The sequence below is a fragment of the Poecilia latipinna genome, unplaced genomic scaffold (assembly GCF_001443285.1).
Source record: "Poecilia latipinna isolate Pla-1442-1.1 unplaced genomic scaffold, P_latipinna-1.0 Scaffold1455, whole genome shotgun sequence".
NCBI classification, from domain to species: domain Eukaryota; kingdom Metazoa; phylum Chordata; class Actinopteri; order Cyprinodontiformes; family Poeciliidae; genus Poecilia; species Poecilia latipinna.
The window spans coordinates 36,221-47,692 of record NW_015114071.1 but is presented as its reverse complement, the minus strand read 5'-3'; the positions used below and the strand labels follow the sequence as shown (position 1 = coordinate 47,692).

At 41.1% G+C, this 11,472-nt stretch overlaps 1 protein-coding gene across 2 annotated transcripts; it reads left to right on the top strand.

The window, feature by feature from the left end:
- Positions 1–921: 921 nt before the first annotated feature.
- On the top strand, positions 922–9,030 carry npas4l (neuronal PAS domain protein 4 like). Of its 2 annotated transcripts, none has more exons than XM_015057354.1 (9): positions 922–1,301; positions 2,960–3,123; positions 3,811–3,956; positions 4,040–4,139; positions 5,103–5,358; positions 5,742–5,851; positions 5,953–6,088; positions 6,172–7,376; positions 8,222–9,030. In XM_015057354.1, exons 1-9 carry the CDS (start codon positions 1,201–1,203, stop codon positions 8,248–8,250), a joined length of 2,247 nt encoding a protein of 748 aa, XP_014912840.1. In that variant the 5' UTR covers positions 922–1,200; the 3' UTR covers positions 8,251–9,030. The 2 variants fall into 2 exon arrangements, with proteins under 2 accessions (XP_014912840.1, XP_014912841.1); XM_015057355.1 differs by lacking the exon at positions 922–1,301 and adding an exon at positions 2,627–2,824.
- Positions 9,031–11,472: the final 2,442 nt, after the last annotated feature.

Genomic DNA, 11,472 nt, shown 5'->3' with positions numbered 1-11,472 from the left:
TATTTATTATGTTTGATTGCTCCTGTCACCCCCTGAAACTATCCCACCCTGGGCAGTGAGCCATGTTGACCAAATAAAAATCAGCCACTGCTTTGTGGATTCTTAACAATATAGTTTAACAACAATATAATGTATTATTTAACTCATTCTTGTCTCATTTAACACTAAGAATCTTAAAACGAAAATATTATAGAAGAGTTTTAGACGCCTTGCAAAATGCAGAAACCTTTACAGTCGATCATGTTGCAAGTTTATTTCTCTTTTTTTTTGTGCTATTTTAAGGAATCTTGTGAAGCATAGATGTCCTACTGCAGTTACAGAATGAACTGAGTAATTATTTTATATTTTCACAGTGCAGATTATCCATCTGGATGTCTTAAATGATTAGACTATACTTATTGCATTCAATGTTTTCTGAAAAATGTGACAAATTCAAACTGTTGTGTGTATTGGACCCTGCTGCAAGCTTCACATATAACCAATGAATCCCTAAAATCACAAATGTGCTTACATAAGCAAACTTACTGGTTATTTGAAGCAAAGTAAATCTCCTCAATTCAAAGTCTTAGTCAACAAAACAAGAGTGCAGACGCTAGACTCTTTAATTGCATCTCCTTCATCAAAAGTGTGTAAAATTGAGTCATTCATGCAGGTTCTGAGTGGGAAATCACTTCCAGCCCGAATTATCCAGGGTCTGGTTGAGTGTTTGGACCTAAATAAAGCTTAGAGGACAGAGAAAAGTCTTCATAGATTAACATTTAAAACTATCAGGGGCCGCTGATTGTTTGGAGATCTTAAGCATTTTAAAAATCAAACAATTTATTATTTATTTTTTTGTCTTCTTTCATAATGACACTTCACATCCCTGCTGAACCGACTCCCACGTCCAGTCCGGCGGGTTATTATTAGGAGTCGCTAAACTAAATATAACTGGCTTCGGTCGGCTGTCATCGCGTCACAACAAGTGAGATTATCCCGCGGAGTTTTCTCTGAGAGGTGTCGGGTTTGGTTTGAGGGGGGCTATAAAAGGAGGGGCGGCAGCAAGTGGCTGGCACTCATCACCCAGAGACCGCGGAGGCTTGAGATGCGAAGAGGCTCAAACAGCTGTCTGCCTTCATCCGCATGAAAAGTTAAGGCTTTCCTTTCCAAGGACGAGGAAACATCTTGGATGCGCTGCACTCTCAGGTCTTAATCGCCACAATGGCTCTTTGGTGCGACGCCTGCAAAAGTCCCGTCAGCTCTCCGTGCACATCCCACCATCCGCCCGGAGACCAGCGCCGCTCCGCCTGCAGGAGGTTCAGGTCAGTTCTTCTTCTCTGATCGGTGCTCAAACGGGGGTGCGTGTGCCTCTGGTGGTACAGGTTACATTACAGGTTAATTGAATGTTGTGGTAGTTGATTCTTTCTTAGCTTACTGGAACTGAATCATTTAACCAAACGGTGGCTTTTATCACATATTTTTGTGTTACAATCACAAATATAGTTATATTTCAACTTCATCCCCACAGTATGTTGTATTGCTGGTTCAGTTCTCTTCTTCCACCCGTTTGCTGCATCTCCCTGCACGTTTTGTGGCAATATGAGCAGGGTTTCTTCTGTTTTTCTTCCAACAGCGGCTTTCTTCTTGCCACTCCTACAAAAAGATTTATGAAGCAAACAAGTAGTAGTTGTCAACAGATTTTTTTCCACCTGAGCTGTGGGTCTCTGTTGCACCTCCAGAGTTACCATGGGCCTTCTCTGATTAATGTGTTTACCTGTCAGTCGGTCTTTTAACCTAACAGTGCTCCAAGTGTCAACTGTGTTAAATTGTGTTTTATTTAGTAGTATCAAAGAAAAGGGGATTGATTATATGCAGGCCACACTTTTCAATTTTGTTTTTTTTTAAAAACGCTTTTGAAAACTACATAATACATTTTATGCTAAATTATTAATAAATTCATTTTGCTGTTTCTTCGTACCAAATCTCAATAAAGAACAATTAAAGTAGTCACTTAATCAAAACTGACAGTTTTTATTGAGTGGTTTGTAAAAACCCAACTTCAATCCAATTACTTCTTGTCGTCTAGCAACTGAGTAATTATTCTCTCTTTTTTTTGACCGATGTCTTGCAATTCTGTGACTTTTCCTCATATTGAAAATTGTCTCTTTATAATCAGATGCCGTCCTGTTTGTGAGCCAGGTGCATTTAATTCTTATTTTGGTTTGAAGGGCTTCTGCACAGTCTGAGCTGGTTTCTGGTAAATGAAAGAGAAAAAAAAAAAAAGAAGTGAAATAATTGGAGTAACTTAAATTTCCATTTGCACACCTTCCCAGTTTTCCTGTATGTTTGCTGGTTGGGATTAATGCATTTTATTGTTATGACATTTTATAGGCTGTTGAGACACAAGGTGGAGAAAAATGTGCTTCAGCCTCGGTGATGCTCTCAAAACTCATCCAATAATTTATCCCCCCCCTTTTTTTAATTCCTGAGCCCTATTTATAAACACGTCTTGACTGAATTTAATATTAATATCTGATCATGCTTGGATACAAAGTGATCTCACTCTCCTTTTGTGGCACTTTCTGTGTGGTGTGACGTGGGGTGCTCCCGCTCCAAGGGCGCCCACTTTATAAGGCAATGAAGGGAGAATGAGGAGCCCGGCCGCCCCTCCTTTCCTGTGTGCGTGACGCCCACGCCCGGAGCCCCGGCAGCTATAAAAACCCAAGGCTCTGTGAGGATGGACCCAGACAGACTCTGATCATGCAGACTAAGTGCACGAAGAGCCCTCATCGCTCTACTCAGCCTCTCCTGTCAGCCGTTTCCATAGGAACTCTTCATATTCAAAGTGGGCTTTAGCTCAGACGAGGCCAAATCTGTGTTTTGTTTTGAAGTGAACAGAATGAAACCAGATTAGCTTTTTTGAGAATTTTGTAGAGTTTTGGGTCACAGCTCTCACACCAGCAATCATGGTCTCCCACAGGTCCACCAAAGGAGCCTCCAAAGCCCGGAGAGACCACATCAACCATGAAATCAGGAATATGCGCTCTCTGCTCCCCATCAGCCAGGAGGACCAGGAGCGCCTGTCGTACCTTCACTCCATGGCCGCCATCTGCACCTACATCCGCAAATCTGTCCTCTTCCAGGGTGAGTTCTGCAAACTTATCGTAAGTTAAATTTACTCTTTACTTGAGTAACTGGGGGGCAGTGGGGAATTGCTTTTATGAGTATTTCTACTACGCTGTACTTTTTGCTTTTTCTCGAGTGAGTATATTGAGTGTTGATACTCTATGTGAATGAGTAACTTCACTGAATGAAAAACAAGCTTGTTTTAACAACAACAACAAAAGTCACCAGACACACAACTGCAGTTTTTGATCAAGTTTAATAACTTCTTAATGAAAAATTAATTTGTAAAAAGATTTATTTTGCTGGATGTTATTTTGTAATTCTGTTATTTTATATTTATTATTTTTCATTTATTTTGGCCTGACCAAAAAATTCCACATGTCTAACATTTTGGTCCATCTGATGATGTAATTTTTAAAATATTAAATTATTGATTTATTTATTTATTTTTAAATCAGTTTCTCAATACTTTAGCAACCAAATAAGTTTTCACTTTTTACTTTTACTTGATTCAAAATGATGTAGTGCTACTCTTACTGCATATTTTTTTCAACACCGAATTTAGATGCATTCTGCATTACAGAGAGGATTATGAAGCTCAGCTTAAAAGTGTCATGTGAACAACATCAAGAACATGGCAGCTGTGACAATCTGCAGAGACAGAGGCGGTGAAACAAAGGCTGAACTCGTCCTTTCATCCTGCAGGGCTCCCGGCTGGGGAACGGTCCCGGAGCGCTCTGCAGTACGAGGCCTTCCTGGACGCTCTGCACGGATTCATCCTCGTCACCACGGCTCAAGGCAGACTGGTTTACGTGTCGGAAAATGTGGCTGAATACCTCGGTCTGTCCATGGTGAGCGTTGAAGCCTCACGTTTAGTCGTTTTGCTTCTTAATAGACTTTGATCTGTTAATGTAACCCTGTGTTGCTTTTCCAGGTAGATGTTCTACAAGGAGACACAATCTATGACTTAGTGGAACGATCTGATGTGGATGTTATTCGCTCCAACCTCGACACGGAAAGCAACTTATTTTCAGGTAACAATAAATTCCTTTATTTATAGTTTTAAGCTTAAAAGTAAACCAAATTCTTCAGCAATCAGACTGTACTGTCCACATTTATTAGGAACCCTGATGAAGACGAATACAGTATTGTATTGCAGCAATTCTAAAAGAAGGATCACACGTTTATTTTACACAAATAAAATATGCAATTAAAAGAAAAAAATATTTTAAACCAACTCAGCAGTTGGGAAATAATAGGTGTTGTTAAATAATCTGCAGTCAGTTTAAAGTAATCTGGATTTGGCTGCACATTTTGAAATAAAGCTGGTTTTAGATACTCCAGATGCACAACAGAAATGATAAAAATCTTACCAGAGAAGTGCTTTCTATGATTGTATGTGGAAAAATATTCCATTTAGAAGTAAAAGACGTGTAGCTGTAGAGCCAGAAGACCCAAAAATGACCAATTTCAGTTTATAACTTCACCAGATTTTCTTATTTGACAAGATTTCAAATAAAACTCCAATAAGTTTCCCAGGGAATTTGGAAGAGAGACAGGCACACAGCATCCCACCTGGAGTGTTTTTCTGCTTAATCTCAAGTCCCCTCTGATGGAAACAAAGTTCCAGATTAAATCTCAGTACAGAGATTTGTTGAGCAGAAAATGCTTTTTTTTCTGCCTGGCATGTAGGTAGTGTCTAATGGTTGTTATGGAGACCTGAAGATTGCACTCTGTGCTGCAGTGAGCATTGGAGATTTTCTTCACCTTTCCTGCAACCCCAAAAAGATAAATGCCAGTTCTGGTTCTGCCTTGTGGCTAATATGGGCCTCTGTTTAATGTCTTATTTATAAGCAACAGAAATTCATAGATTATTAATTGGAAGTTCCCAGAAACTCCGGTCAACCTAAAGAAGTAAAGTGTGGGTGTTTTTGTTGTGGTTGTAAAGTTTCAGCATCCATGAAGACTAAATTTCCATTTTGCTTTATCTTTCTCAGAGAGGAGCTTCGTGTGTTGCATGCTGGCCTCCAAGGCCTTTAAGCTCCAGTTTGGAAGCTGCTGCTCCATGCTGGTCAGAGGAAACTTCCAGTTTTTCCCTCAGCCCTCGTCTGCAGCCGCCCCCACCATCCAGCCTTTGTTTGTGGCCCTTTGCACCCCCACGGTGAATCGCCTGACCGGCGCCGACTCTCACTTCTGCCACAGCTTCAGCAGCACTCACAGGCTGGACATGGGCTTCACTCAGCTCTCAGACAGGTGAACGCAAACCCCACAGCTTAGGCTATGTTCACACAGGAAGTCTTTATGCGTTATTCTGATTGTTTTGCTGAAATATAATTTTTTCTCACATGGTCAGGGAGCTAAGTAAACCCGACCACAGTCAGATTATACATATGGTTTTCGTCTCCTAATGTTGAAGTCACGCAGCATTGCATTGTTTACAGAGGTATACATGGAGTTGTTTATGAATCGATTTTTATAGATCCATAAACATAAATAACTGCAGTGAAAAAGCCATTTGTAGGTCATTTTTGGGGAAAACAGTGGATTTATATCACATTTTCCTGTTGCGTTTTCATATCCTTAGGCCAGGATCGCTGTCTGTGGTTTCTGATTGTTATTTATTTTTATTTTCTTAGTGTTTTATACTATTTGGGGTATTCAAGGGAGGAAATGATCAACCGATCATGGTACAGCCTCTTGCATCCTGAAGATCTGCCACTGGCTGCAACTTCTCATAAAAGTTTAAGTAAGTATTTTTTTATATTTTTAAAGCTAGCAGCCAGGTTTTTATTGGTGAATAACTTGTTTCTATCCTTTATAATAAGCATAATTGCCTTTTTTCTCCAGTGCAGGCAGAAGAGGGCTTCCAGGTGGAGATGATCCTGAGGCTCCAGAGCACAGATCTGTCATGGACCTGGATCTATATCAGAGCTAACAAGGACCCAGAGTGCCAGAGCATCAGCTGCACTAACTACATCATCAGGTGTGATGAGGCTCTCAGGCAACCCCGACCTGACAGCGTTTCACTTTTAAAAGTCTCTTAACACATCTTTTTTAATCTCACAGCGAAACCGAGGCCAAATTTCTGCAGAAGAAAATCAGCAGCGCCGCCTTCAAGCCGCCGTCTGTGCCAAATTACCTCTACTTTGCTCCGGAGGTGCCTCAGAGTCGGAGCATCAGCGCTAAATGTTTTAAAAGGCGGAGGATGTGTGGCAGCCAGAGTGAGGAGCTTGGAACCAGAACAAGAAGGGAATCTGAGGAAGACATTTACTGTGCGTTTTGCCCGTCCTCCCAGGGTAACGGCTCTCCTGTTTCCCTGGGTGAGAGCCCCGCCCTGTTCACCCCTCCCTACAGCCCGGCGTCATCCAGCTCCACTCTGCAGCCGGAGGAGCTGAACTCTGACCTCCTGATGGATGTTCATGCATGTGAAGATCAGCTGCCAACCTCTCCTGACGCCTCTCCCTCTTACTACTCCTACCAGGACACGAGACTCGCCTGTCGCCATTCACCTGCTGACTCTTTACTCACAGCCGCTGACCAAGTCTTTGAACACAGAGACTTTGACCTGTTCACCGGCAGCTCCCCGCACTCCTCCTCATCCTCATCTTCATCTCCAAACTATGATTTCCAGGCTTGTCCGGCCGACGCTCGATTGGTTCCAGACTGTTTCTTTGTGTCAGAAAGATGCGAGAGCCAAGGGGAGAGCGCGTCCCTGCATCCGGATGACTTCAACCTTCTGGACGATCCACAAGGGGGCAGTCTGGTTCAGCTTCATCAGGTGCCCCAACAAGAACTTCTCATGCATTCCAGCATTCTGACTCCCACCCAGTCTCCGGTAGAGGCAGAGCCGAACCTCTATGACGAGAGGGAGCAGGCGGCCATCAGCATCCTGGCCCAGCAGATCTCCTCTCTTGCCAGCAGCTTCAACCTACACCGCAGCCTGAATCCTCTACAAAACACGGCGCTGGCAGCCAACGCTGACTGGCTCCAAGGCTCCCCTCTTCCTTCAGCCCCTCTCCCAAAGCAGGAGCAGGTCTATGATGACTGCACGCTGGACAGCATCCTCAAAGACCTGAACGTGGTCTCGAGGAAAAGTAGTCCGTCCAGTCCTGACGTTGTTTCCTGCAGCTACCAGCAGGGCCTCGTTTCAGGGGAGCCGGTCAGCACAGGCAGCTTCACCTTATATCCCTTCAATGTGCAGCTGGGAAACCAAGGCAGAAACACTGGGTTGCATCAACTCAACCACTACATGCAGAGGAGCCTCCAGCAAGGTAAACTTTCCTAAAGCATACAATATTGTTGCTGTGAAGAAAAATATTTACCCCCTTACAGATTTTCATTTTGTCAATTCAAATAGATTTTTCAAATTACCGTTTTGAGGTGACAATTTAAATTATGTATCCAAAACAACCTGACTGTACATGGAAATATTGCTGCCTCTTAAACCAAAAAAGAAATGACTGTGGAGAAATTTTTAATTTCTCTGTATTGAGAATTGGTAGCTGTGTTTCAATTACAAATGTGGGCAAAACTTTGTCAATATTCCACTAATGTCAAAAAAGAAAAAAAAAAAACACAATTGTGCAACTGCTGTGTTACCATTAAATAAGAAACACATTTAAAATCAAGCACGAATAAGTTTATTCCCACGATAAGTCATTAAAAAACTTTTTTTTTTAAATGCAAATAAATTGTTTCCACTGAACTCATTAAAGCATTCTAGAAATAATTTTGACTGACAACAATTCCTGGTTCGCCACTATTCCATGTTTTCTTCATTTTCGGCTCTTGTAAAGCCTTATAAAAAATTTCTGTAACATTTTCCACTCCAGGCCTGTATTATATTGTCAATTAAATTACTTCTTGATTGTATAGGTCCAGAAGTGAAACTGAACCAAAACAATGCTTTTTAACATAAAGTCTCTCTGATTTAGATTTTATCATAATAAACAAAATTATCATGTGATGTTTACCAATGTCTGATATTAAAAGTCAGATGATATGAAACATCTAGGTGCGACAAAAAAGCAAAAAAAATAGATCTGTAAGAGGGTAAATATCAGCTATGTATATACAGAACTAATTTCCACTCTCTGTACCGTTTGTCTCCCTGCAGATGGCCTTGCTGAGGAGAACTTGTACTAAAATAAGTCTGTGACTTACCGTGCTAACACCCGTATGACATATTGTCAGGGCAACCCTCCTACGACGGACTCAAAAAGAGAGAAAAATGGACGTCAGCGCTTAGATGCTGTTTGCTTTACCAAAATAAGCCGAGATAAATTGTCCTGTTCTGTCAGCTCTGTCGTAACTCCTCCAAGCACTGCTGCCGGGTGTGTTTTATGTTTTGCTGATGTCTTTTATTCTTAGAAAAAAGTAAAGGTACTTTAATAATACTTCTGACAGGAGTTACACACTGAAATCGAGGTATATTTTTCATTTAATACTAAGTGACCACAGTTTACTATTGAGCACTTTATCAAAGTCACCGACCGAAGAATTTCATAACAGAGGAGATAGAAACTGGTACCTTGATTTAACCAGGATAAGCTTTAACACATTAATCATCCCTTTTAGTGAAGAACCAGCTATTGCTACTTTCCAGGTGCCTTAAAACTGGTCATAACTATGTAGTTTGTTAGACCGATGTTTGTTTTTTTGATGCAAAAGTGACTTAATGTTTTCATGCTGTCAGGGATGCAGGTGAACCAGCAGCAGCAGGACAGATGTAATGATTGTAAATACAGCTTCTACCTCAGTGGAAAAGCTCGACACATTCCAAGTTTGTATTTATTCTGTTTTACCGTCTTCTATTTATCGACAGTTTAATGCTTATTCTGTGTATATTTCTTTTTTTCTCCCATGGTACTGGATCCCTGTACGTTTTTCTGTTCAGAGATGTAAATAAATCACATGGAAAACACATTGATCGTTTTTCTCTCTATTGTTTTCATGAAATTTAATCAATTATTCTTGTAAACATGATGAAATACAGCATTTAACTTCAACACAACAGTGCTAATCCAATAGGAATTTTAGCAAGAGTAAAACCAATATGTTATTCTCACAAAAAAAGCTTCAGTTGGTAGAGCTTTTGTGGTTAAGAAATCCCAACTTACACACAATTAACAAGAAAACAATAAAAGTGTTCACTGCGAGTTATGTAAAAATGTTCATCCTGCTTTAATCCTTCCTTTGGTCTCTGCTGATTCCTGTGGGAGCAGCACATGTTGCCTCTCCAGCTGCTAAAATCGACTTCTTTTGGGGGCAAAATGAATGTATGCAGACAACAACATCGGTAGCCTACAGGCTACTTGTTAAGCTTTAAGGTGATGTATTGATATAAGCTAGTCATTACCTGCATCCAACAGCTTTAACTCAACTCAGTAAGTCGGTTAGTTTGGGGGGGAAACTAAGAAAAGTTCTTTGCGTTCTTTGGCAGCTGGTTTGCCAGCAGCAAACCAGGTACTTTACACAGGTGTGATTCTAACACACCTGTGTAGCTCCGCTCAGCAGCAGCAGGTTTCCTTCACTGCCGCACAGGTGTAAACCCAGCGCGAGCGTCGTAGCGCTCATGTTGCGTTTAAAGGCGGCTCGGAAAAACAGGTTATGACATGTTAACAACGGATTAAACAGCTTTAACTGCTGATAAAAGTTACAGATGACACAGATATGGGAAGTGCAGAAGCCCCTACTGTATCAAATTGACAGAGGAATAACAGAGAGTTGGCCGTTCTAAGGTAAAAAACGAGCGTTCATGATTTTTTTTTTTAACCATCCTACGGCTTCCCGCGCTCCCCTTGCAATGGCACTGCGCCCCCTCTAGGGGGCGCGCCCCACACTTTGGGAACCTCTGGGTTATTCAAAGAACAATTTCAGCGTTAACTGATGACACAACTTCAATAATTTTCAGAAACAAGTATTGAGTGCACAAGCTTGAATTTATAGTGGATTTTCTCAACTCCATGCAGGCTCAAATATACACACACGATACACTCAGAATAATATTTGAATGAATGTCTCTTAGGAAGCTGCATCTCAACCAAACTATTTTTGCACTAGCAAGTTTCTGGTAATTGTGGCTGGACATTTTGACCGATGATTTTAGCAGACGTGACAGCAGTAAATGTTTATTTTGATTGGATAGGTCAGGGCCATGCAAAGGTTTAATGCTAATAATGAAGTGGCTAATATGAAGTTTGAATATTAATTCTTATACTCATTGACATTGCATAATGAGGCTATACTACTAGCAGCAAAACGGAAACACAAAATGATGCTACTGTCAACATGCATAATAGTTTGTACTTTATTCTTGGGTTACAAAACCACAACCTGATGCCTCCAAACGTTTTTGTTCACTGTCACAAAGTAGCTCCATCTTTGTTTTTTTCTGACCATAAATTAAGGAAATGAATGAGAGAATTAAGGAGACAATATTTAGATAACGGAATTATTTTTTTCTCGCTTTTCTTCTTCCATAATTATCCAGTCCCAGAAAAGTCAAATTCTACTCTTCTTTTAGACTGTGAGGAAACCCAGAATGCTTCCTCTGGATAGTCAGGATCAGATTGGTATTGCTCCTCTGCCTCGGATAGATTTTTACATCTTCTAGCTGGTCACATAAATTGTTCACAGACAGATCAATCCAAGGTTGACCACATCTGGAAAAAATTAATGCATGCATGGATGAATATTTAGATTAGTGACCCGACTGAACGCTGAGGCGAGTGATAGATTGCTGCAGGCTCCAATGAGATGCAGCACCACAGGAACACCTGGTTCATATGCATGAATGAAGAGCAAAAAGCCTCGTAGCATGAGACGTGCTGAAGGTCAAAGCACCCACCAGATGGCGCTATAGCTCCAACTGGCTCTAGGTCAGACACTATGTGACAATAACATAATTCAAACGAGGCTGAAATGAAGCACATTCTGTGTGTGTGTGTGTGTGTGTGTGTGTGTGTCCATTCATAGGAAGGAGTCCAGATGCCTATAGTTATCCATGGAGACCTAATTAGAAGTGATGTCTCTTGAAGGGTACAATGGCATATAAAGTTCCTAACAAGTTCCCACATCTGCTGTGCTTCGGTCTTCCTGCTTCTGTCAGCGTTACCTGCAACAATAATGATTTCCCACAGGCACAGTTTCACTGAGGTTGTGTCCACACCAAGTGAAAAAAAAAAAAAAAAGTCACCTTTTTTGCTGAACTGACCCTCAATTCAGCCTTCCTTAACAGAGTTAAGGCTGTCTTTAGATTACTGTAATTACACCGCATATCAGAAACCGCAGGCTGACATGGATTAATGGATCACTCAGTTACATATGAGGCCCTCTTATCTCGCTTATGTTAACGTGGGCTGATGT

What these genes read in the sequence shown, in the direction of transcription:
- npas4l (XM_015057354.1), top strand. Translation starts at nt 1,201, where the DNA reads ATGGCTCTTTGGTGCGACGCCTGCAAAAGTCCCGTCAGCTCTCCGTGC. An exon ending in AACTTCTCATAAAAGTTTAA is followed by an intron (nt 5,852 to 5,952) that starts GTAAGTATTTTT and finishes TTTTTTCTCCAG; the next exon opens with TGCAGGCAGAAGAGGGCTTC. An exon ending in GCAGAGGAGCCTCCAGCAAG is followed by an intron (nt 7,377 to 8,221) that starts GTAAACTTTCCT and finishes GTCTCCCTGCAG; the next exon opens with ATGGCCTTGCTGAGGAGAAC.